This window comes from Balaenoptera physalus, assembly GCF_965194825.1.
Source record: "Balaenoptera physalus genome assembly, chromosome: 2".
In the NCBI taxonomy this organism is placed as follows: domain Eukaryota; kingdom Metazoa; phylum Chordata; class Mammalia; order Artiodactyla; family Balaenopteridae; genus Balaenoptera; species Balaenoptera physalus.
Window position 1 is genome coordinate 29,677,240 of NC_138883.1, and position 26,647 is coordinate 29,703,886.

Here is a 26,647-nt window from a genome sequence, read left to right on the forward strand (position 1 = left end):
CCGCAGGACCCGGAGTATTAGCAAACGGCAGGACACGTGTAGTAATTTGTTAGACGAAACGGCCGCCTTTCAACTTTTGCACGGGAACAAGGGGATTTGCCCTTTGGGGGATTAAAAACGTAACAGCAAAGCCAAAAGCTAATGAATGGGGTTCAGTGGTTTGTTGGCAATACTTAAATATTTCTGTCCAGGGCTTAAACATTTCTGTCCAGGAGCGCAACTCTCTGCAGTTATTTAGAAAGTAGGGATTCAAACCAAACTAAAATACTCTCCCGTGCGTCTCCACTTTCCTCAATCCGAAAAAGAGCTGCTCGCGCGGTACTGCCCCTTTAAGACCTGCTTGCTCTCGGGCTCTACAAAAGGGAGTGACCTCTGGGCTTTGACAGCTCCCCTAATAACTACCACCGTGCAGGCCCCGCCCACCTGGCGACCAGCCGCGCCGATTGGCCGGCGGGCCGGTATCCCGTGCTCTGATTGGCTCTCCGCTTCCCCTGAGCAAACCTTTAGAACTCCGAGACAGACAATATTCTGTTACATTGTAGCAAAATGGCGACTGTCATTCACAACCCCCTGAAAGCGTAAGTAAGACTAAAAAATGTACATATTCCGCGTGGTTTCAATTTGAAAAAAAAAAGGCGCCTTCTGCGGGCCGAGCGCTGCCTATGCACTGCGCTTGCAGGCGCCTACAGCCGCGGCGGGGCTTCTCTCTTTTCTTTCAGCTCTTACTTCTTCATCTTTTTTTTTTTTTTTTTTCCCCCAACGCGCAGAAATGTCAGGAGATGCAATTAACAAGAAGAAAATTGTTACATCTGTGTTCTTCTAAATTGGCGGACAGAGAGAGAGGGGTTATCGGCAGGGAAGCCAGGCGCTCCAGCGCTCTACAGCTAGGGGATCGTGGGCAGCTCGGGGACAGCACGGTCCCCTGAGTCCCCGGCTTCGCGGGGCGGTGAGCGTGGCGCGGGGGGCGGCCCTGCTGGGGGCGAGCGCCGGGCTGGGGCGGCCTGGGTGCACTTGGCTGAGCCCCGCGCCTCCGGAGCCCGCGGCCCCCGCCCCGCAGCTAGGTCCGCCGTGGTGAGCGGACCGCGGCAGCTCCGGAGTTTGCAAGGCGCTCTCCGCCTTCCGATCGCTTGCGGGGAGTTTGTGCAAACCTTCCGGAGTTGGGAGGACCGCAGGGGGAGCAGCGGGTCCCGGGAGCCCTGGGGCCCAGGTGGTTGCCCGGGGCTTTCCTGCCGGGGCAGCCCCCGGAGCGTGACGGCGCTTCGGGCGGTCGCCGGTGTGTCTCCGGGTGTGTTTGTGGGGGAGCTGGCTGTAGTAAATTAACGACTCCGGTTAACTTGGGGTTGATTTGGAGACCGGGAAGCTGCAGGTCTTATGAATGGTGTTCTCGCCTCCCCCGGGTGAAAAGCCGAGGCAGGCGAGAGGCAGCTTGGGGCTCCCCGCCTGAGCGGGCTGCGTCTGCTCCCGGCCAGACGAGGGGCAGGTGCCTCTGGCCGCCGCCGGGAGACTTTGAGCGGACGCCCAGATCCGGGACGGAGGGGGCGGGCTGGGCGAGGACACGCGGGGGCCAGTCCCCGGGTCCGACAGCCAATTCCTGCTCGCCTTCCTTCCCCCTCCTTTTTATCCTGGCTTCCTTCCTTCCTTCCTTCCAGTCGGTGGAACTGTTAAGCCGCCAAGTCCGCTCGCGATCGCGGAGCCGGGGGTGGCTTCGGAAAACTAGCGTCTCTCTAAAAGGGGTGCTATTGGCAGTAATGTTGGCAGAGGGGCGCTCCCTCCGGATCTCGGCGCGGCGTGGGTGGGTGGGTCTACGCGCCTGGGATTAGGACTTCCCAGCTGAAAGTCGCGGGCGAGGGGAGGGAGAGGTGCGCGTGGGGGCCGTTTCGTGCCGAATTCTCGCGGGTGCGTGGCGGATGCCCACCCAGGTTCTTTCAACTTAGCGCATCCGCGTCAGCACCCGGGGCTCCCCTAGGAGTTGAAAGCCAGGTTCGCACGCGGGAAGGCGGGAGGGCGGCAGGGCGGCAGGGGGTTCTTAACGCGAAGGAACGCGCGGGGAGAACGGGAGGTGTTTGCACCAGCTTATCTCCTATCGGTAATAGGGGAAAAGGGTAGGAATGTCCCAGATCTCGGAGTTTTAAATGTCTGTATATGTATTAACGCTGCTAAGAGGACACTGGAAGCTGAGGCTGATTACAGAGCAGCTGTCGGCTTCAGTTCTCGCTCGGAAGCTCGGATAGGATACGCTGCACTTGAACGCCACAGCGTTTCACCCAAGAAAGAAGATGTTTTATGGCAGAAAAAACGGGCGTAACTTCGCCGCATCCCCTCTCCTCGTCGCTAGCGCTGCCACACAGCTGATGCTGTGAGTTTTTACCGAACCCACAGCCGATTTGGAGTTTTCACATTTCCAGCCGAAAACGCATAGCGGGGCTGATGCCTCCTGGTAAACTGAAGTTAGATAAATCTATTTTCACATGTGCGCCAGGTTTGTTTCCTACTGGGAAAGCGGTACCCTAGTTATTACCCGGGAGCCTGCTTACGCGCGGGCGGGCGCAAGGTCTCTACACTCATTCCTGCCGCTCCAGTTTTTTGTTTTTGTTTTTTGGACCGCAGAAGGGTGCGTATTTGGGGAGGGTGTCTGTGTGGGGTGGGGTTAGAAGTGGGGAAAGGGACAGAGAAGCCGGCTGGTTATTGGAATTAGTTCTGAATTATTACACTTGTACTTTGTATAATTAGAAACAGTTGCAATGTGATGTATTTGTAATTCTGTGTCGCCATACACACAACACCCCAGCCTGCTTTTTCTAGGTGGCAGTTGAATGGTCATTTGTAATTAGCCGCTCATTTTTTGCATCCCGACCCCTTTCCCTCGTGGTAAGGGTGTGTAAACAATACCCCCGACCAGCCGAGCCTCCTGCGCCCTAGATGGGTTTTAAACTGCTAACGCAGGAGCACGCATGTTGTTACTGCGAGACCTACAACATCTGCCTTTATTTTTAAAAACAGCTTGTTTAATAGATCATCTTTATATGTTTCATTTGTTTTTAAAAGTTGCTGATCAGGAAACAATACACACGTGAATAAATTATGCATGGGCTAAATTAGAACAAAGCGCAGAGACACATCCAGCGGAAGGGATGGATGGGGGTGCTGGGAGGAGGGGAGCAGGGAGAAAGGTTTGGAGAGCTATGTTTTTATTCTCCTGTGTCCCTCTTGACAATGAAACGGAGCTGAACAACATCAGCATTTTCTCTGTGTGCGTTCTGAGTCTTTCTCTCCCTTCCCTTAAAAAAAAAAAAAAAAAAAAAAAAAAGACCAACACCGAGGACGCCCCCTATAGAAACTGGTCACACAAAGGTTTCCTCTAGGATTGGGGGATAAAGTGGTGGTAGGTAATGTTCTGGGAAGAAACAAGCCCAGGTTTCATGCAACAACTCTGTAGGGCTCTGCCTGGGCTGAGTGTAGACCATTTTTCATTACACTAGCTTTTTCCACGTGGGACATTCAATAATTCAATAGCTTGAGTAACTGGAGGGCACAATTTGAATCTCATTGCTTTGGGGTCTTCTGTAGGGCCTCAAGCTCCTGGAGCCACATCTCCTCTCTCAGCAGTTTAGCTTTCTTCTGCCTGTCTTTGATCTCCCCTCAACTCCCTTTCTTATTCCTCCTCCTTGTACCCTTCACCCCCGTCCTCTCTGAAGCTGACAGCCTGGCTTTTCTGTCTGTTGTCGCCTTTAACATCTTATTACTGCCCAATAGGGTGTTAGAGGCAGAAACAGGAGCCGCCTGGACTGATCAGATCACAAAGGGGACACGGCAGGTGGCTCCACAACCAAGCAGTCACATCTGGGCTGATAGAATTTAAAAGCATCGATGGACATGTATGATGTGTAAATAGGTATTGCACATTATTTAATTTAGCAGCTACATTGTCTGAGCCTAGATGTGTGAGTCACCCTTATTTCTTACATGTACATGCAAGATAAGGGCCATGTAGTGAAGTAAAAGGTCATGTTATGTAGGTAACATAAATATAGATTTGATAAAGGTCTATGTGTAAGTCCGCCACATTACCTATCGTATTCTGGTTGATTTCTACATACCTAGGAAACATAAAGCTTTTTTTTTTTTTTTTTGCCCTGCTATATCCTTTTTTTGTTTTTGCTTTTAATATAGATTCTAATCTTATTTGATATTCTACTTCAGGTTAGCCAGCCTCCCCCAAATCTGTTGTCAACACTTTAAACAACTTACTCTTTTATTAAGTTATCAAAACGCTGGTTTGTATGCACTTAACTGGGAATGTCTGCCACCTTCTGCCAGACTGGATTATACACGTATATATCTATTATACTAATTGCCTGCTTAGAAAAGAATAACTGTTATTATTATTTAATTATTCCATATAAGCCAATAGGGATTTACCCCAAGTAACTATTTGTTTATAAATAATGAGAGCAGAAAACTATTTGGTCATGCTTGTAACATGTGAACATACAGATACGTAATTGTATTGAAACTTTTTTGTAAGGAGTTTCCCTTGCTTGGTTGGAGGCATGGTTTTATATCTCTGTTTTGTTATTAAGGACACAGCTCTGGGAGAAGCAAATATACTTACTCAGCCAAGGTCAAGCAGCTGGTCATGTGCATAGATGGACCTCAGATCTTCGTCTTTTTATACATTCTATGATCTGGAGACAGTGTATTCTAATCTAAAGTCGTTTTGTGCCTGTGAAAGTTGTGTAATTGTTGCCACTTAGAAGCCAGACTTCACTCTTGCTGTGACACTCAGTTTAGATATCAGAGAGGATGGTGTAGGGGGGACACATTCCTGGTTCTAATCTCCTTCTGGCTCTTTCTGTTGGGGTGGGGGGACGTGGGTAGGTACTAAATGGGGAACATTGCAGTTGGGAATTTGTGAACTTGCAGCTTTTTATGGGCATTATTTTAGCCCCTTATGAAAAAGGACCCTCAGACATTTTAAGCTGACATATGCCTAAGAACCAACTTCTGCATCTGCTTATGGTTGCCACTGGAAAAAAAAATCCTTAAATTGTCCAAACTTCGTTAGCACACATTATTTTTCAGTGGGAAGAATGTCTGGTTTGGATGAGATACCCATAAAGGATATTAATTTCTGCCAGAACCCAAATGAAGGCATCGTCACAGGTTAAACCTCTGAAAATTGCCAGACCTGCAGACCACCTGGGAGACATCCAGAGGTCTCCAGTTGAATGGGAGCTGCTCAGTTCCATAAAATGGGCAGGAATTCAGAGGCAACTTAATTGGAGACTCCTTATCCTCCTTTGTCTTTCTGGAATCATGCAGGTAGCTGAAATTTAGGCACATCTGAGAAACATCGTAATGTCTAAAGCTGTTCCAGAACCATCTGCTCAGATCAAGGCAAAAAATAAAATGCCACGGTCAACAGGCTTTGTTCTGAGCCTGTGCCAGGAAAAGAAGGAAACTGAGGCTGATGTTTCAGTTTTGAAAGTTTTGATTGTAGTGGTGCTGGGGGTGGGTCATAAAAAGGCACCAGAATCCAGGCCTGTTTATTATCCCAACCTCTGTAAAGTAACTTTTGTGGTTTCTGAGTGTTCTGAAAGTCACTAGAAGACAGAAATGTAGCCCAATGTGGCAAGCCCCTGGCCAAAGAAGTGCCACACCACTGAAATAGTTTTTGCCCAGCCAGGGTTTTCCAGCAGGGGCCTATGTAAGCATGACCCTAGCTTTAAATAATCTTTAAACATGTAGGTATTTAACAAGAAAAGATAAAAGAGTGGCCTGGGGTGGGGGTGGGGAGAGGATAGGTAAGTGGATAAAACCACTGTGTGGTCTGGAACTCTGAAAAGATGATTTTTTAACAGCAAGAGAGACTGATATTATGATCTACTGCAAGTTCCAAAGTTTTCTTTAGTTGTGTGAGCAACTGGGGAGAGATGACGTGTTGTGGTGTTTTTGTAATTTGTTTCTCTTATTGGTCCGGTTACTAGTGTTTCACAGTCTGTCAAACCATATGGATGAATGGAGCTAGCATCATAAAACTGTCACTGAAAGAAGGTTTTTGAAGCCTGTGATTTGCATCAGAGTTTTAAAAGTAGTGGTTAGGAGGTGTTTTGGCGGGGGGTGGGAAAAGAGGAGCAGCCTGTGGTGGGAATTTCTAGGTTGTGTGTTTGTGAATAGTAGTAATGGGTGGGAGTGGCAAGGGAAGAGAGAAGCCTTGAGGAGACTAAGATTTAGGGGGTTGTGTTTGGAAGCAGGGAGGGGCAAGGGGATTAAGCTCAGAGCTCCTAATAATGGGGTTCAAATAGCCCACATTGAGTCCTGCACTATCCAGGCCTTAGTTAAGAGCCCAAGGAACAATGATGGCACATGTCTAATCCCCCTTGTGGTCATCTCATGTTGCTATGAAATGAGTGAGTTTTTTTCATTGTTATTCATTTTGAAAATCTGCTGTTTGTATTAACTTCAATTGGAAGCTCCACCAGAGAAGGTTTTTCAGTCCCCAGACTTTCACCTGCCATCAGTGTGGCCCTGTCTCAAACTCTGTCCCTCTTCCACATTTGTTTCTCACCAGTGGCTTTTCTTTTGTAGCTTCAGAGTAATGGGGGAGAAAAAGCTCTGGGAGAGGATCCCAGAGATCTGAGCTCTGTTTTCAGCCCTACCACCCACTAACTATGCGATCTTAGACACAGAACTTCTCTGAGCTGCATATTCCTTGTCTTTAAGATGAGGGTGATGCCCCTTGATTGCCAAAATTCCTTTCAAGTCAAAAACCTGTGGCTCTTACTATGGTTAATTAAGATGAGGAGGATAGTTAGGATCCAGTGTTCAAATTCTTCCTTGTTTTTATTTTATTTATTTATTTTAAAAATAAATTTATTTATTTATTTATTTATGGTTGCGTTGGGTCTTCCTTGCTGCACGCAGGCTTTCTCTAGTTGAGGCGAGCAGGGGTTACTCTTCGTTATGGTGCACGGGCTTCTCATTGCAGTGGCTTCTCTTTGTTGTGGAACATGGGCTCTAGGTGCGTGGGCTTCAGTAGTTGTGGTACGTGGGCTCAGTAGTTGTGGCTCACGGGCTCTAGAGCACAGGCTTAGTGGTTGTGGTGCACAGGCTCAGTTGCTCCCCGGCATGTGGGATTTTCCCCGAGCAGGGCTCGAACCCGTGTCCCCTGCATTAGCAGGCAGATTCTTAACCACTGCGCCACCAGGGAAGTCCCCTTTCTTGTTTTTAAAGTGTGGCTCTAAAGGGGAGTTAAGACTGGTAGACTCTTCCATAGTTTCATCTTCTCTGATCCAGTCTTGCCACATTATGCTACCATTTGGGGTTCTAATCTCTCCCTTCTCAGGGCCCAAGCCTGAGGACCAGGTGGTGGCCCATTTAGAATGTGGACTTTTCTTCTGATTATCCCTTTTGAACACTTTTCTTCTCATTAGCACTCCAACTAGAGGATGGAAAGAGAAGTGGGAAAACTAATTAGCCTATTTTGTTGTTTACAAGCACTCAGATAAAGTTTTTGGTTGGGCAAAAGACTGGAATTATTGAGAACATCTATCTTTTTCTTCCTCTTTTCTTTAAATGTATGGAGGGAGACAGGGAACCAAGCAAAAGATTTTTCTTCTCTGGATTTCATTTATCTACAGTCTCCTTGGAACAGCCCTCCCCTCTACCACGGCGCCCATCCCAATTAACATGGAAATAAAGTGCTTATTTCACTTCCATCTGGGCAGCTGCAGTTACCTGACTGTTCAGTGAGCCGAAGCACGTGGGCCTGTACTGATGTCTCAGTGAGCTTCCTCTGTTGTATCCCATGATAACTGCTGAGGAAATGGAGGTGTCTAGCAGACCCACAGAGTCTGGCCATACCCAGGTGGGTATTAGCAGTGTCTAAATTGGAATTCACTGCCTCTCATTCAGTGACATGCCTCCAGAACATCCCAGATTCTTCTGGGGGCGTTATTATCAGGCTTTCCTTTGTTTGGAAGCTCCCTTGGCAATTTTCTACAAGTCTAAAGGAGGAAGGGGGGTTGTAAAACCTATCAGAGAATTCATAAAAGCCTAAATTGTGAGAGGTAAAATGAAAGAAAAACAAAACAAAATGGTCACCCTGACCTCCAGCATACAGAGGCAGCCCTTAAATTTTTTTTCTACTAGTGGGAAAATACACATAACATGTATATTTAGCATATATGACATGTAGATGTGCCATTTTAACCATTTTTAAGTGTCAGTTCACTGGTATTAAGTACATTCATAATGTCGTGCAACCATCCATACTGTCCATTCCCAGAATTTAAAAAATCATCCCAAACAAACTCTGTACCCATTAAACAATAACTCCTCATCCTCCTCCCGCCCCCATTCCAGTCCCTGCTAGCCACCATTCTACTTTCTGTCTCTATAAATTTGCCTATTCTAAGCATCTCATATAAATGGAATCATACCATATTTGTCCTTTTGTGACTGGCTTATTTTGCTTAGCATAATGTCCTTAAGGTTCAGCTTTGTTACAGCATGTGTCAGAATTTCCTTCCTTTTTATGGCTGAATAATATTCTATTGTATGTATATGCCTTATTCTGTTTATCCGTTCATCCAATGATGGGCACTTGGGTTGTTTCCACCTTTTGGCTGTTGTGAATAATCCTGCTATGAACATGGGTGTGTAAGTAGCTATCTGAGTCCCTGCTTTCAGTTCTTTTGGGTATATGCCTAGGTTCCCCTTCATTTTTAGACTTATTAAAACCCAGAGAGTACATTTCTAGATAGTACAGGCAACTCCCTCCTTGTAAACTTAAAAAAAAAAAATACTGATAGTATCATAGAATTCAGCCTTTTAACCCCCCTCCCCCGTGGAACAACCACTATTTTGGGGAGGAGGAGTAAATGCCCTGGGAACCCAGAGACTCACTTCTCTCATCCCCAGCCACAAGGATTGCCTTCACTTTGTCCCCCTAACCCCAACCCTTTGAGGGCAGTGACTCCCTGTGGGGGTCAGGGTTTGGGTTTGGGGGAGCTCCAGAAGCTGCTGCAGTAGTAGTTACCTGGTGAGGCTTGGAGTGAAGGTTTCCTAGGCAGAGTGGAGGTTTCATCTGGCAACAGGGGTTCAGGTGGAAGGAGCACCTGGGATGACAGGACAGCTTGAAAGTCAAGAGGTAGTAAATCTGGCCTATTTTTTCATAAGGTGAGAAAGGCTTGTATCTCCTTTCGCTTCCCTTCCCTGTACCCAGCCCTGCTTACCCCCTGCAAGGGGACCAGATGAAATAATAGATGTGAAAACATTTCAGAAGGTGTAAAGTACAAATGTGAGGTGTTACTAGAACTGCAAAGTTTCTCGTAGCTAACTGAGGCCTTCTCAGAGAGTCAGCAATGTCTCATAAACATTACTATATTAAAACTAAAATAAACGAAAAGATCCTGGCATTACACATCATATCTAATCATTGTTTCTCAGTAAATGCAAAGCCTCACTCGTCCAGCTGTGTGTAAATAGCCCTGGGATCTCAGTGGGGTTTTTTACATCGTCTGGGGTTGAAATAGGTGAGAATATGAGCTCAAGGGAAGCCCTCATTTCATTTCCCACTGTCAGCCGTGTACTGAGTCCACCCGTGGTCAGAGGAATCAGACGCTGGCGGGCAGAGGGAATGCTCTCCTGGAACTTGGGCTCCGGTCATCAGCCAGTCTCTGGCTCCTCCTTCTATCAAGAAGACTCCAGGGAGGGAGAGGGGGTGACCGGGGGGCTGGGGTTTAAATCTGCTTGTGAGCAAGGAGGGTGTGCTGTTGACATAGGGGGTCAGCGGCAAGAATTGGTTCTTTATACAAGCGTAGACTATGGACAGCATCGTGGCGAGGGTCAAATCTCAGAATGACAGAGTTATTTGCCAGCCTTGGAAATGCTTCAGATCCAAGCTTGCTGCAAACCCACAGCATTCCTGTACTTTATAAAAGCAAATTAAGTGAGAAACGTCATCCCTACTCCCATTATCCTCAACCAAGGACTCTTCACATATCTGTTTGCTGCTAGTTGAGCTCAGGGAGAACTGTCTCACCCTCTTTGGAGCTTTCTTCATCCTGTCCTGGCCAATTCTGATTGCGAGCCTGCCCCTCGCAGCTAAGCGGCATAGAGCCCCCCTCCCTGCATCTAGGAGCTTCCACTCCAACGAAGGCCTCCAGTCTGTTTCTCCTTCCAGACCCCTGTTCTTTGGCAGGGCAAAGTAAGTGCTTGTAAACCGGGAGGCGGACTGCTCCCTTAGGCTTCTAGTGAAACCACTGTCAGTTGCGGGGTGGGGGGGAGGGCGGAGGCAATGTGGTGCTGGAGGTGGGGGAGGGCAGGGTGGATGGGGTAGTTGAAGTGGAGAGAATATATTCTCTCCTGCTAATTATTTTCCCCGAGGACTTAGCCAATGCAGAACCATCTATTATCGTGGGAGTGCTCTATGGTGGTTTCGCCTGTGATGAATGCTAAGTGGAAACAAGCAAGAAAAATTAACAGGCGGCTGCTTCTGTCCACCTAATTAAAATGCATATCCAAATGCATAATTCCTTATGTTTCCCCATGCACACACCCCCTTCCAATCCCAATTCTACGGAGGAAAAAAAAAGACACTTTCTCCCAATCATTTCTCTTGATTATATTTCCATCAAGGAAGAACTGGAGGGTTCCCTTAGAATAGAGAAGGGCCGTTTTTGTAATACACTAAAATTGCTGTTTTTATTTATTTATTTATTTATTTTACTTAGATTGGCCCCCAAAGTTCTGAGCTCTTTTTTGTTTAAAATGAAGAACAAAAACTTTATCTGACTGCAGAGAAAAGGGGGAAGGAAGGAAGTAGAGAAAGAAAGGAGGAAAAAGAAAGAGAAAGCAAGAAAGAAAAAAAAGAAAGTTCCCACAATTTCCACTGACCTTTTAGTTTTGCACTAAAAGTCTGGTTTGGATCAACAATGAGAATTTTGAAGGTCTTTTTTATCTCCTCTTCCTCTTCATTTCTTTCCCTGACTTTGCACTGCTTCCCCCAACCCCCAAAACAAACATAGCCCAGGGTTTTGCAGAGAGATTTTAGAAGAGGCATCTACCTGTGCAGATCAGGTAGAGAGAAGAAACAAAAGCCTCTGCATCTGGGGCAAGATCAGAGATGCTGACATCATGGTCCCAAGTATGTCTTGAGTCAAGCAAAAAATATCTCTTCATCCTTATCTTCCTCACTTTTTGTTCACCCGAATGATCATTTTCTCCCCCCTTAGAAGAACAACTTTATTCAGTGGTCATACAATATTTAATAAGACACGAAACTTAAGTCACTGTGTTCAACTGGACGTCACTGCCATCTCTGCAGCAGCCCCCCTCCCCCGGCCAGCAACCCCCCCGCACCCCACTCCTGAAGCCCCCTGACTGCCCTCCACAGAAGCCCCAGCTGTTGATTTATCAGGGCCGGCTGGCTCAGCAGTGCATGGAGATTGCTTTTAATTAACTCTCTTCATTTTTCCCAATCTTCAGGGAGCAGCAGCCCTTTAATGATTTTAATATTTTATCTGGATTTATATCCGCCTTATTTGTTGTTGTTTGACTTCCGCATTTGTTCTTCCTGAGTCGCTTCCTGACTGATATATTTGTTTGCCCCTTCCCCCTGGCCCCCAAGACCTTCCAGGAGAACGGGTTCTGAAGAAGGCCCAAGCTTTCTTTCCACCATTGCACAGGGAGAGGTGCCTAGTGTTGGCCTGTGCCATGATTTGGGTTAGAACTTTTGTCTTAGGAATCCCAGTCTCACCTGACTCAGCAGAAGGAGTTTCTGAGCTTTTCATTAAAGAAAAAAAAAATCTGAATTTTAGAAAGTTAGGTCTCTTTGCCTCTTTGGTGCTTGCTGCCTCTGTAAGGGAGTGAGCTGCCCTGGAGAGCTGGATAAAAACTGCTTCCTGGGTCTGGAGGTCTGTCATCTTGCTCACCCCAACCTGACGTAGTTCAGTGGAACTGCTGGAGGATGATGACTTCAGGGCAGGGCTGGATGTAGGTGCAGCCAATTCTTCCTGCCACTTTCTGCATCTTTAGATATGGCTGGGATTTGCTCAGCAGCTGCTCAGAAGAGTAATTGTAGGTACGGTCTGAAAGAGGACCTGCAGAGGCACCAATTGCTTTCTCTATTTGAGGCTGCCTGCTCCCTCAGCCCTCGGTTCCCTGTTTCTGTGCCCACTTCTTACACACCACCATCTGAACACCTTCCCACCCCCTCTTCCAGCTTCCTTTTGGCTGCAAAGTCTGCTTCTTCCCCCAACAGTCCCAGAGAGGCCTGGCAGACAAACTTGCGCGGGGGCTAGTTTTCAGAACCAGCTTGCCCACAGAATGCCCTTTTGGCATCTCTATTTGGTGATGTGTCTTCAGGGTTATTTGTTGCTAGGCAACTGCCAACTAAAGTTTGAGCCTGATCTGGGATTGCAGTGAATTGCCCTGGGTGACTTGTATCCACATTTAGGGACTTGGCTTTGCAATCCTGTGAACAGGAAGTTGAGAAGGTATTTTTCCATGTGCCTTTATGGAAAGAGGTATTGGTTTGTAAAATCTAGCCCACTGACTGGCACAGGAATGTCTGTACACACAATGTTTGTTTTGATGATGAAAATGGCGATTTCTTCCCATCTCCTTGTATTCATCCCTTGAGCTCTGCTAATTCTGAAAACCTGTGATATGTCAGGTACTAAGCTATCTTCAGGGTACAGAGACAGAAAACCATGGCTTCTACATCACGGTTTGGTGTTCAGGCAACTCAATGTCCTATTGAGTGTTTCTTTTTCACTTTTCCTTGGCAATTACAGGCCCTTTTGAGAATCCTATGAAAGTTCTGGATCATCTCCCCAGAAAAAATGCAGATAGGTGTGAACATCTGTCTATGGTTTTATGGGGTTCACAGACTCTGAGGAGCCCATCAGCGGATGCCCTAGAGTTACATGGGCTCCAGGTTAAGAACCTTAGAATGAGCGATGTGGGTGAACTTGTTACCCTGAAAGGATGCTTCTGTATCCCTGCTCAGACAGGTGGCACCATTCCCACTTCCCCTATAGTCTTACCAAACTGCTTGTGGCTCCCCAGCCCTATCCTGCCCCAGAGGCACATGACAAACATCTACTTGCTCATCTTCCAGACACTTCAAAGTCCCCTCTTCCCTGGCAAAGCCCTTGCTGACCCTCAGGTAGAATTGGCCACCCCTGTCCTTGGCCCCATAGTCCCAAGCATACTCTTCTCTCCCCGCCACTGAAATACTTAACGCTGGTTGGTTAGAATGCAAGGCCTTGGAAGACTGGGAGGGTGGCTGCCTGTGCCTTTCTTTCCCTATAGGATCTAGCATAGCAGGCGCTTAATAAGTGTGTGTGGAGTAACTGAGCAAATGAAGCTAGCAGGCTCTTCCCGCCTAATTTGCTTCTAGCTCTTTAGAGTTGACTTGTTTCTCATTCTCTCCCTGGCAGGAGTTTGGAAAAGGCAGCAGAATTCCTTTCCCCAAATTCTTCAATTTCAGTAGTCGGAAAATAGGCACAAGCTTGCCTTGCTTGCATGTAGCATGTGAGGCTGTGATGATTGTCAGCGCCATTTATTCTAGCCCTTTGTCTCCTTACCACTTCATCCTTGTGGATCTAAAAAACTTGGCTTTCCTTCCGTTTGGTTTTGGGAATTAAAGGCAAGTCTTTTTGCTCTGTCCTCTTTCAGGGACTAAGTAACCCGGGGCTTGTGACTAGCCACTGATAAATCAACCACACTTTTACTAAGTGCCTACTATATGCTCAGCTGTGTATGGGATTTTCTTTAGCCTTAGGTATACCTGAGGACTTCTATGGATTTTTAAGATGGAAGAGACCAGAAGGTGCAGGTACTATAATGGTTTAACCCAAAGTTGGGATCTGGTGAGAGTCTGTTGCCTGTCCTACTGAGCTTTGGAGGTAACTGTGGCCCAGTCACTGTTTTCAGATAGATATTCTTTGAGAGAATTTCCTATACTTTCATAATGCCTGCATAGATAGAACTTTCCCTATGACTCTCTCCCAACCATGTTCAGTGCAGGTAAATTCATGTGACCATGAAACAAAAAATGATGTCCTGGGGATCATGTGAGGGCCTTTATTCTTCATATTGAGAGAGAGAGAAATCTCTATCCTCATAACTTTTGCATGTCCTCTTGCTGCTTTTCGACCCTCCAGAACATTCAGTGTTGGGACCATGTGGAGGAAGACACCACCCTGGAGAGGCCATTCTGTGTCAGAAGGAAGGTGAAGGCCAGAGGTGGAGACAGGCTATTCAAGTCAAGTTTTAACTCAGATTCTCGCCCACTAGACATCCTTCAACGTGGAGAGCTAGAAAAAGTGCGGATGGTGCACGAAGTATAGGCTGGAGGAGCAGGATTGTAACAAAGTGTTTGTGAATTCAGAGAGGTTCATACTGCACCAGCACCTACTCTGGAAGTTAATGCTCCTTCAGTCCCGGGTATAGCCCTTCAGTACAGAGGGTGCACATGGGGCCATCCGGTTCTTGGTGCTCATTTCCCTTCTGGGCAGCCATCCCAGTATAACAGATACTTATACATATTCTGTCCTCATTTTATCTAATTACACACATCTCTGGGGGATGGGAAACAGGTTTGGATCATTCGATTTTAGGTCAGTTACGCACAGGGTAGCTGAGATGAACACTGATCTACGGAGTTCTATGAAATTCGGAAATTTCCCATAGTTCCCTGGTCCATAGCACACCAGGGGGCATTGTTTGCTATCTCAGGGGCTGGAGATCCCAGTCAGCATGGGGGAGGGATAGAGCCTGACTGGTTCGTGGGTCTGAATGTAGGAACCTTTCTGAGACTGCGCTAGCTCTTGCTATCCTTGGAGCAATAGGATTCTTTTATTATTTGGTGATCTGCCTAACTGAGAGACCCAATTGTATAGGTCCCTCTTCTGGTGATCATTTATGTTCACCCATTATCTGCCTAGAATGTGTTCAGCTTCCTGAGAAATACAGGACAAAAGAAGCTCTGATGGATGCAACCATCTCTATCATTGCCCAGTGTTGCCAGGAGTTCCTGTTCCTGTGTCCAGACGCAGATGAACTGGTCTGGACAATATAAAAGCTCTGAAATGTCCCCACCTTTCTTCAAGGCCCAGCCTTGGGCAGTCCAACTTCCTGGCATCTCTCCTTCAGGCTCTATTGTAGCTTTTCAAATCCCCAGGAAGGAAAAGCCCACTGGTTACTCTTTTCTCTTGCTTTCTGCTTCTGATTTCATTCCTTGACTCAGACCTAAACCTCCCCGATGCTCTGTGAGCCCTAGATAGAGGAATAATCTACTTAATGCTTCATATCAAGGTTTGCACCTCCAGCCTCGGTTTCGTTCTGACCTTGTCCCCTTCATCTGTGCCCTGTTGACATCTTTCTCCTTTCCCCATGCATCGCACCTTGATCAAAAAGCATTGAAGAGGCACAAAAGGAAGGGAAGAGTATTCTGCCTAGTCCCCAGGAGGGCACACTCTATCTTATCAATGTGGGAGCAGGGAGAGAGAAGGAGGAAAAGGCAAAGCTTGCACACAGCAAACAGGTGAGAAGAAGCCGTGGAGAAGAAACAGGGTGCGTGAGGTTACATGGCGGGATTAACTGCGCTCTGTGAGCGGTCCAGCCCCCGAGGGGTCTGTGAAATTGCAAGAGAGAAAGCGGTCCCACGGTGGGGATGTCAGAGAAGGTTTCAGGGAGGAGGTGGCTTGGAGCTGAGTTTGGAAGGAAAGTGGGATCTGGTCAGGCTCAGGAGTGGTGGAGGCTGAGGATGGAGAAGGTCAGGCATGAAAGGGACGTGAACAAGGATTTGGGAAGCATTTGAGTAATTCCTTAGAGAACCCTCTTCCTTTGGGGTGGTGGTGGGAGGGCCAGGTAGGAAGGGATGTGTGGATGAGAGCAAATGGATCCATTTGGCTGGATGGGAGTGGGAGGGGTCTATGAACAGAAGGTAAAAAATGAAATAGCCTGGGGCCAGGTTGCTCTGAGTGGAGCCCCAGTTTGGCAGCCAATTATTGGGAAGAACTTGAACACCTCAGAGGCCAAAAGAGAGACTCCAGGGGGAGGTAGGGGTTTGTCATCCTGTGTCCCTCAGCAGGGAGGATGTCCACCCCCAGAGACTCCCTCTCACTGATTCTTGGTTTCCTTGGTTACGTGTTCTGGGTCTTTCCCAGGGCACCTCCCAGAGGGGATGGGGGTGAGGGGGACTCTCGGGGGCTTGCCCTGGATGAGCCATCCATCCCATCGGGTACAGGACAGCCCTGGCCAGCTGCTTGGGCAGATTTGCCGAGTGGCGCAGGATTGTAGGATAAAGCCCGTCCTAGTGCTGGATCTAAAGGTCTTTTCCCCTTTCTATACTTTAATCACCACCCCCTTTCTTCAACAAAAGCAACAAAGATAGCAACCCATAAATGGTTATACGTAAAGTACACAAATCCAGTCTAGGGAAGAAAACATAAATGCGGACCCTCGTAGCGCAGTCAAAGGCTGGTGCCCCAAGGGTTAGTTTCATGGTTCAAATGGGAGTGGCGTTTGCGGGGAGTGAGGTGGGAGTGTGGGATGGGGAGCAGGCAGTGAGACTACAGGTCTCTAAGGCTGTGTTTCTTCCCGGGAGGATGGAAGTGGTTTATTCTGAAGGTAATGCCTCTCCACTCCCACCCAGGCACCCAGGCACCCCGTTACCCATTCAAGCTGCCCACCTAATGTTTATTTCCTCCTGCCGGAAGGCCTGGGCCCCAGGGAGCTAGCTTTCAGGGGGAGGCTGGTGTTACCCCAGTCCTCAGGTTCCTTGGAGCCTTGAACTCTTTGAGAGCTCAAATGCCCGTCCTAGGGAGCGAGAGGGTGGCGAGCAGTGCCATGTGGCTTACAGCTTGGGTACAGGCTCTAGAGCTGAAGAGTGTGGGTTCGCATCCAAGCCCCATGACCATGGGCAGGATTCCTAACCCCTCTGTGCCTCAAATTTCTCATCTGTGAAGTGGGAGAGATGGTTTCTGCCTTTAGAGGGTTGTTGGAAGAATCAAACAAGTTAATATATGTACAGTGCTTAGAAGAGTTGGTGCTTCTTACCCTCGTAATAGATGTTGGCAGTGACCCCGTTTTTCTATCTGTAAAATGCAGTCACACTAGCTGATTTTTCCCACAGTGGCCTCTTAAGGAATATGAGATAATAAGTAGGAGAAGCTCTGATTTTCTTAGAAGAAAGACACTCTAGAACTCGATGGCATTATTATTAGTAACTCTTAGAACAAATGTGCTAGAAGAGACTTTGAGAGAGATTTAGCTATGGGATGCTTTGTCTGGGAGTTCAGGTTATTGCATGCCACTGAATCGGTGCTGATATTGGGTCCTTCTGAGAAAGAACGAGAATTTCACAGCTGCAGAAACACAACACATTGAGGTGAGCTGTCATGTGATTGAACGCCTGGCTCCTGCTTCCATTCACTGACGCCTCCTCCAAGGGAGAGGCAAGTGCTTTCTGCCTGAATGAGCTCTGCCCTTTCCATAGCTAGAAAAGGGCTTGAACATCCTTCAGACCAAAGCGTGTAGGGGTGAGAGCTGGTCTGTGCACTTTTCTCCCATGTGGCCCGCCAACCCGTTGTCGGACACCTTGCTGATCGCAGCCCTCCTGCCCCAGCGGGTGTGTGTATACATGTTCCCAGCACACGCTTTTTGTAGGCAGCGATCTGTGCTTGACAGGCTGGCATTCCAAACTCCAGATCTTCCAAACACCAGACCCCTATGTTATTTTTAACTGTCCAAAGTTTTTTCCACGTCGTGTAATTGATGGGACTCCATAGCCTCGTCAGAGAATCTAAACTTCAGCTTGTTTTGCCTCCCTTGAATGGGCATATGTCTGATGACCAAGCAGAAAAACACCCTGTTTTCAGAGCTGACTGGTCTAAATCTTCATGCCCACCCCACACCCCGCGCATCTCTGGGGAACAGAAGTGAACACAAAGATAACCTGAGCTTGCCTGTTTCTGTGGCTCCAGATAGGAGGGGGGCAGATGCCTTCTGTCTGTGACCTTCTTGTCCCCGCTCTCTCTCGGCGTCCCGATAGTGAGGGACAAAGCTATGTTTTCAGAGAGATAACAGGCAGGGCATTGAGGAGTTGGACGTGCAATCTCTCCTGGCCCTCTTTTTCAGCCCCCACATTCCCCGAGAGGCAAGTCACATTCTCATCATCCTCTGGGGACAGTCCTGGACAGACGCTCTTATTTCAGAGAACCTGAGATCTTGTGGCGTCAGTGACCACCATCCTTGTTACACTGGAGAAGATTCTCAGCCCTCCAAGTCCAGGAGAAAGTGCACCATCTCACACTGGCCTGTCATTTGCATTGTGAATTTCTCCAGCTTTGTGTGCCATTTCTCTTTTTCCTTCACACATCTCTCTAGACCATGGTGCACTTAGCACCTATGTTAGTCGAGCATGTACGAGGTACCAGCTACTCTGGCACTGAGTATACAGCGGTAAGCAAAACCAATATGGACTTCTATCTTTGTGGAGCTTGTGGTCCAGTTGGGGAAATAGACATTAATCACATAAATATATAAATAAAAGTTGAATCTGTGTTATGTTGGAAGGTCCAGGAAGATAGAAGAGAGTAGGCTGAGGGAATTGCTCTAGTCTGGTATGTTGAGGAAAAGTTTCCTTGAAGAGGCAATGTTTCATCCCAGGCAGAGGAAACAGCATGTGCAAAGGTCCTGTGGCATGTTGGAAGAACCAAAAAAGGCTGCTGTGGCTGGAGTGCAAGAAAGAAAGGGAAAGTGTGGCTCATGATAGGGTACAAGAGGTCAGGAGGGACCAGAACATGCAGGGCCTTGATGGATATTTTAAGGGTGTGTACTTTCTCCTAAGAGCAGTGAGCAGTCAAGGGTGTAAGTCAGGAAGTGACTTAATCCCATTTATGTTCTAAAAATTTCCCCCTGGCTGAAGGGAGATTCAGCAATAGAGCCTGGAAAGGATGGGATGAATGAGTTCTGAGGAGGCTTTTCTGGGTAAAATTTAGAAAATAAAAATGAGACATGTGCGTGTCATGAAGGACAGGCATTAGCTGGACAAGGTTGTGACGATAGAGTTTTCCCTTGAACTGCTTCCCTCCTTCCGCTCATTCTCAGTTCCATTTGGTAGTTTTTATCTATTTTTTTTTCCATTTGGTAGTTTAAAGAAGCTGACAGGCCACTCCCATCCTCGGAAGTTTTTGATACTGTGGCGAGATCTGTTTTCCTCCTAAGCAGAGTCTGGAGCAGTCCTTCTGCTGTCCCTGCTGCTCAATCCAACTGTCCTTTGAGCATCTCAAGGTGTGGCCCGAGGATTACGTGCACAAGGGACATGGGTGTGACTGGTGAAAGGTGGATTCTGGGCTGCCTCCTGGACCCGCTGAACCAGGGCTGAGACCATGCCCTCTGGTTCTTAGTTCTTCTAAAGCTTGAGAACTGCTGTTCTTTCAGCCCTGCACATGCATCAGTAAGTGTAATGACGCTTTAAATGGGAGCTGGGAGGTAGATGGGTACCAAGTGCTTTCAAGGCAAAGAAGGAAAGAAGGTCTTTAGGCCTCACAATAATTTGCTTGAGGAGACAAGGCTCTGGTAACTTCAGTTACCAGATGGAGTTGGTGGGAGGGGGGAGCTCCAATTGATGTCTGACTCCAAGCACTTTCCTTTGCCTTTCTTTCTTCCCACTCTATTCTCCAGTGGGCAAAGGTTAAAAAGTACTGACTTATAATTTCCAGATGTAGTTCCTTTTTAAAAAAAGATCCAGTACCTTTTTGGGGGCTCATGAGATCCATCTAGAAAGTGAGTATCCAATTAGTACATGAAAGGGTGGAATTAGGTGAGTTAATCGTAATTATTATTATAACATTCTAATATGGAAGATATCAAACCTGTACAAAAATACACAGAATAACACAAAAAACCTCCATGTATCCAGCACCCAACCCAGCTTTAACAGTCACAAGGGGGGTGGGCATCTTTTCAATTGTTCAGACTTTGCTCTGTGATGCTCTCATTTCTATGTCCATTGGATAAAATACCTGATAGGTGAGTGGGCAGCAGGAACAGAGAAGCTTTCAAAGTACCCCGCCAACTAATGACCAGAGAGGGACAAAGCTCTTTTGATTCAATTTGTCTGTCAATAGTACAGCTCATAGGCAGAGCTAGTGCTTGGAACTGTAGATCTAAGAAATACCTTAGAGACCATTGGTGGTCTCCCTCACTGTGGGACATGGCAGCAGAGGCCAGGGCAAGGTCTGGGGACAGTCCTCAGGCTCTGCACAGCTAATAAGAGACAGGTTCTCCAGCCCTGCCTTCCTTACACAGCACAGAGGATCTCTTGGCATTTTTGTTCTAGTATTTTCTAGCATGAAATTGTGGGACAGAAACCCCACCAGAGCCCTCATGGTTGAAATACCAGTATTCGACCACGTCAGCTTTTGCTTCCTCTTTGTGAAAAAGATCCTTGGTGTAGCCCAGCGGTCTCCTGGTCTGGCTAGGATAGATACATCTATGAGTACTGGTGAAAGCAAAGTGGGCCACATGCTCAATCTCCCTTAGCTCTGCCTGCCCTAAAATTTTAGAAGCCCTGAAGCAAAATATGACAAATTAGTGAGTGTCATAGACTTTCAAGAAAGGAAGAAACCAGTTTCACTGACCAGCTTCCTGGAGGAGGTGGGGGCGGGTGGTAGGTATTGATGGATGGGTAGAAGTTAGGGAGTTGAGGATAGAGAAGGCTTCCCTTTAAGAGGGGAACCAATCTCTCAGCACTGCACATTTATCAGGAATTATTTAGCACCTGCTGAAGCGGAAGGTTCTGTACTTCACAGTGAGGGCGATACCGAGAAGCAGAGGATACAATTTCTATTCTCCAGGAACTTTCTGTCTAGTTGAGGGACAAGACATATGTTGAATATTAATATAAGCGAGAGACTCTAAGACGGTAAGATGCAAGTTGACTTTTAAGATCAGCCTGAAGAAGAGTGCAGTGGAAACTAGGAGGTGAATCACAAAGCAACACGTAGTAACAATATTAATGGCATGGACCCAATGTCTTCTGCGTGTGTGGCCGTGTGCTGGATGCGGCGATAACTGCATCGTTACACGGCAGCCTTTAAAGTAGGAGTCACGCTCGTTCCAGCTACCATCTCTTGAACACCTGTGTCTGCTCGGCAGCCCTGTGCTGTGTGCTTACACACATGAACTCATTTAATCCTCCTAGGAAGCAGGCAGTATTAACTATTTTATAGATGAGAACACTCCAAAGAGTTTAAGCAACTTGCCCAAGACCTGAGGCATGGACCTGGGTCTGTCCATCCAAATGAACTTGGGTTCAAAAAGGAAGTGTGAATAGCAGCCAGGCTGAGTAGTTGGGAGAGAGAAGGCTGAACAGGTAACAAAGGACCTATTATAGACACCTGTGTGAAAAGTTTGGCACTGATCCTGTAGGTGTTGGGGCGTTATTTAAGGTATGTCAGGATGGATGTTAAGGGTGATTAATTTGCAGGATGGTTTGAGTGGGAAAGCTGTGGCAGGAAGCCACTGGGGTCTACGAGGGGGTGGTGGTGGAAATGCGCCTGGTCAAACCAAGTAATGAAAACCCTCACAGCCCATCAAACTTAATTAAAATCAAATAAACACTCTGGCAAACCCGTCTCATACCAAGTAGAGGTAGAGATTCTGGATCTTACTAGGGCATTATTTCTGGTTTTAGTATAGCTGCAGGGACATAGAGCTTCATCATTATATAATATTTTTAAAATATGAATATGCTTTGCGTTGACAGGCTACCTTACACATTCACGGTGTCAGCCCTCAGCTTGGTTCTTGGTGCCCCACCATAATCTCTTTTCTCACCCCTTTTTATTTCTTCCCGACAGCAGTTGTTTCAGTATTTTGCCATTTACGTGAAATTCCTCTCCATCCTCTTACTCTTAGCAGGTGATTTCACCCCAGACTTATTCAAGAAAATCAAAGCCATGAAGCAAGGAACTTCCTTGTCATTCTTGCCCTCCACCTCATCATGGCAAAAGCCACTTATTCAGAGGGGCCTCCCCTGCCCACCCCATGTAATACTGTCCCTGCATAACTCTCCCATTACCCTGGTGTATTTTTTTTCACAGTGCGTACAACCATCAGAAATTATCTTTATGCATTTGTTCATCTGTCTTATGTCTGCCTTTCCTCTTGGAATTTACGTTCCATGAGAGCACAGACTGTGCCTGTCTTGGGCACTGCGGCATCCGAAGTTTTAGCTCATAGTAAGTGCCTGGAGCAATGGAAGGTGCTCAGACGTGGAAATGAATGAGCGGATTCCCATGACTTCAGCCAGCGCTCATGACTTGATCTTCCTCTCTCCTGCTGACTGTCCTACTGCCTACTCGACTCCATCGGGTTGTCCCTCCTCAAACTTATATTCTAAATAAAACTTTTTTCTTCCCCTAAAGCTGCTTATTCCTCTTGGGGTTCACTATCATTTAAGCAAAAATCTCAGGGTCATCTTCGGCTCTTCTCTCTCCTCACTCCTACATATACTTAGTCCCCAAGTCCTGTTGACTTAACCTAGGCAATGTCTCTGGACTCTGTCCCCTCCTCCATTCACCTCTCATTCAGGCAACATAAGTGCTCATAGGGACACTGGCAGGAGCTGCCTAATTGTCTTCCTAACTTGTAGTGTCTCCTCATGTCAGGCTATCCCTACCCACAGGGAGAGCTTTGCACTGTTCAGTTTCTTTATACTTTCAGCGGTGCCTACTGATTGTAGAATCCATCCATCTGCCATTGGATTGTAGAATCCATCCATCTACCCATCCATCCATGCATCTGCCTATTCATCCATCCATCCATCCATCCATCCACCCATCGATCCATCCACCCACCCACCCATCCTACCATCTATCCTTTCCATCCATCCATCCATCCATCCATCCATCCATCCATCCATCCACCCACCCACCCACCCATCTATCCTTTCCATCCATCCATCCATCCATCCATCCACCCACCCATCAACTATTTACTGAGCGCCGATCATGTGCACTATGGGAGGTGCTGGGTAGAGAGAACTGAGAGCACAGTCTTTGCTTTCATATCAATTTTCAACCTTGTAGGCGGGGACAGATATAAACAACCCTGATCTTCAAGTGTTACAGGTGCTTTTTAGTCATTCATCAACTATTTATTGAGTTTCCACTATGTGCCACGCACTGCAGGTGCTGGGGATACAGCCAGTCAATAAAACAAAGTCCCTGCCTACACGGAACATACATGCTAGTGAAGGAGACCAACAGTGGGCAAAGACACAGGTATAAATACTATGGGGAAATACAGTGAGGGTAAGGGGCACATGTGTGTGGGTTGCCCCCTGGAGAGGGTATTCAGAGATGGCTTCACAGAGAGGGTGATGTCTCAGCAGATACCTTGCAGACAGCTTGGGAGGAAAGCATTCCAAGCAGAAGGAACAGCCAATGCCCTGTGCCAAGGCCCTGCTGGGCTGGGAATGTGCTTTGGGGAGTGTGTACAGGGCATGGTGGGATGCAAAGGAGGGAAGAAATCTACTCTACCTGGAGGGACCAGGGGGTACTCCTTAGAGGAGGATGCCAAACTCCCTAGCATGACAATTCAGCCTCCCATTCCACCACCTGTCCACGGACTCTGAGCTTGAATCACGCCAGATTGTGGACTTTCCACCTCCAGGCCTTTGCTTCTCTGACCGTCTCTGCCAGCTCTTCTTCCTCTGACCCCCACACCTCTCTCTGATTATCTCTTCCAGCTTCCACTCACCCTTCAAGAACTGAGCCACCTCCAGGCAGAACCAGTTGCCCCTCTGCGGGTCCCATAGCACTTTGTTCATGCCAGGGGAGCACTTAGCACGGTGACATCCGGTGAGCTGTGTCTGTGCCGGTCATCTCCGCCCGCCAGAGCTCCCTGTAAGAAGGAACCATATCTTAGACCTTCCTGGGTCTCCAGCACCTTGCACTGTGTTGGGCACACAGTAGGTGGTTCGATGCATGTTGTGTCGCAAAACATCTTGTTTTGTTACCAGACCTCTCTATATAGAAATATGGACAGACATACATGCCCCTTTTCTACACATCAGTTGCTTAAAAAAAGTTCTGCAGTTCTTAGTGAAAGCAAGAAGGTCATGAAATTAATTTGTCACCCTGATGCCAGCTTCACTCAGCCGACTCATGGGCTGGGAAGGGGTTTTTAAACATGTGTTTCTAATCGATGTGCTAATTTTTCTTCCCTTTCTCAGTCATCTTCTCTTCCCCTCAAACTTGTGGGTGGTAACGCCTTCAGGTCTGGTGGCACCTGCACCTCCTCCTCCATCCCTTGAGCAGATGTTTTCCAGCTTTGGGCCTGATAGAAGGGGAGGCGGTCTCTGATTTAGGAAGGGTGAGAGGGAGTAAAAATGAAATGAGATTTCCTCCCCTCTCGAGATTCATTAGAACTTGCTTGTTTGCTTGAGAAAGGCCTGAAATGTGTATGTTTTGCTATGAACTGGATCATATGTCTTTAAGGGGATTCTGTGATTTTTTTTTTCCCTCCATGATGGGGAGTTAAGACTATTTCCAGGTGTCCTGGGATTAATTTATTAATTCAGCAAATATTTACTGAGTACCTAGCACTATTCTGGGTGCTGGACACCAGCAGTGAAAAAAATGGGCAAATCCTGGCCTTCTTTGAGCTTTCATTCTAGTGGAGGCAGACAGATGGTAATCTAAGTAAGTGGATAACTGGGACGGTGCTAAGTCTATCAGGGAGTTGGGATAGGGAGTGTTGGGGGGAGGACAGTTACGGTGGCCAGGGGAGACCTCACTGAAAAGTGACATTTGAGGGTCATCTGGGGGAATAAGATTCAAGGCAGACAGAGGAGCAAGTGCAAAGGTTCTGAGGTGAAAGTATGCCTGACGCTTTGCAGAATAGCAAGAAGGTCAGTGTGACTGGAGCAGACTTAGAGAGGGGGAGAGTAATAGGAAAACTTTGGCTTATCTTTGGAGTTGGGAACCTACTGGAGGGTTTTTACAGCATCACCCTGGCTGCTCAGTTGAGAGTAAACAGAAAGACCAGTAACGAGGCAGTGGCTGGGACCAGGGTGGTGATTGCAAAGGTTGTAAGAAGCGGCTGGATTTGGAATACATATTGTAGATAAGGAAGACAGCTTTTGCAAAAAAATTGGAAGTGGGGTGTGACAACAAGAGAGGCATCATGGATGACTCCAAGGTTTTTGACCTGAGCAAGTAGAAAAATGGGATTGCTGAGCTGGTGAGGATCGTGGGGGAGCAGGCATGTGGGGGCCCAGCTTTTTTTTTTTTTTTTTTAAGGGATCACAGTTTTTATTTATTTATTTATTTGTTTATTTATTTATTTATTTATTTTTGGCTGTGTTGGGTCTTCGTTTCTGTGCGAGGGCTTTCTCCAGTTGCGGCAAGTGGGGGCCACTCTTCATCGCGGTGCGCGGGCCTCTCACTATCGCGGCCTCTCTTGTTGCGGAGCACAGGCTCCAGACGCGCAGGCTCAGTAGTTGTGGCTCACGGGCCTAGTTGCTCCGCGGCATGTGGGATCTTCCCAGACCAGGGCTCGAACCCATGTCCCCTGCATTGGCAGGCAGATTCTCAACCACCGCGCCACCAGGGAAGCCCGGGAGCCCAGCTTTGCCCTTGTTAGGCTTGAGATGCTGATTCAACATCTGGATGGAAATGTCCAATAGGCAGGGGCGTTGATGCATCTGCCCTTGTTGGACCTCCATCCGGGGAGGAGATTAGGATGTGGTCCAGTGAGTCTTGTTGGGACCTGGATGCAGATTGGTTGCGCTGGGTGTGTGCCATTGCACTTTTTTTTTTTTTTTTAATATGTATTTCTTTTCTTTGCTTTTATTTATTTTTGGCTGCATTGGGTCTTCGTTGCTGCGAGCAGGCTTTCTCTAGTTGCCGCGAGTGGGGGCTACTCTTCATTGCGGTGCATGGGCTTCTCATTGCAGTGGCTTCTCTTGTTGTGGAGCACGGGCTCTAGGCGCGTGGGCTCAGTAACTGTGGCTCACAGGCTCTAGGGCGCAGGCTCAGTAGTTGTGGCGCACGGGCTTAGTTACTCTGCGGCATGTGGGATCTTACCGGACCAGGGCTCGAACCCGTGTCCCCTGCATTGGCAGGCGGGTTCTTTTTTTAAAAAAAATTTTTTTTTTAATTTATTTATTTTTGGCTGTGTTGGGTCTTCGTTTCTGTGCGAGGGCTTTCTCTAGTTGCGGCAAGTGGGGGCCACTCTTCATCGCGGTGCGCGGGCCTCTCACTATCGCGGCCTCTCTTGTTGCGGAGCACAGGCTCCAGATGCGCAGGCTCAGTAGTTGTGGCTCACGGGCTTAGTTGCTCCGTGGCATGTGGGATCTTCCCAGACCAGGGCTCGAACCTGTGTTCCCTGCATTGGCAGGCAGATTCTCAACCACTGCGCCACCAGGGAAGCCCCCGGCAGGCGGGTTCTTAACCACTGCACCACCAGGGAAGTCCTGTGCCATTGCACTTTAATTAAAAAAATATTTTTAAAGCATATTTGGATTCAATTCAAGAAATATCTACCAGTACCAACTATATGCCAGGCATTGTGTTAAGTGCTGAGGGTAAAACACAAAAGTAGGGCTGAAAGGTTTTTT

The 26,647-nt window shown here is 47.5% G+C and overlaps 1 protein-coding gene across 4 annotated transcripts in view; it reads left to right on the forward strand.

Moving 5' to 3' along the window:
• The first annotated feature begins 441 nt into the window (after positions 1-441).
• Positions 442-26,647, forward strand: part of DPF3 (double PHD fingers 3) — a 259,210-nt gene continuing 233,004 nt past the window's right edge. For 3 of the 4 annotated variants that reach the window (XR_014261040.1, XM_082451799.1, XM_082451795.1), the window contains exon 1: positions 442-578. Coding sequence is in view for 2 of the 4 variants with exons in the window: in XM_082451799.1 (XP_082307925.1) it covers positions 547-578 (32 nt within the window). In the remaining 2 variants the exon portion in view is untranslated. Of the gene's footprint in view, positions 579-639; positions 947-26,647 lie in introns of those variants that run through there. The other variant, XM_082451797.1, reaches the window with a different exon arrangement.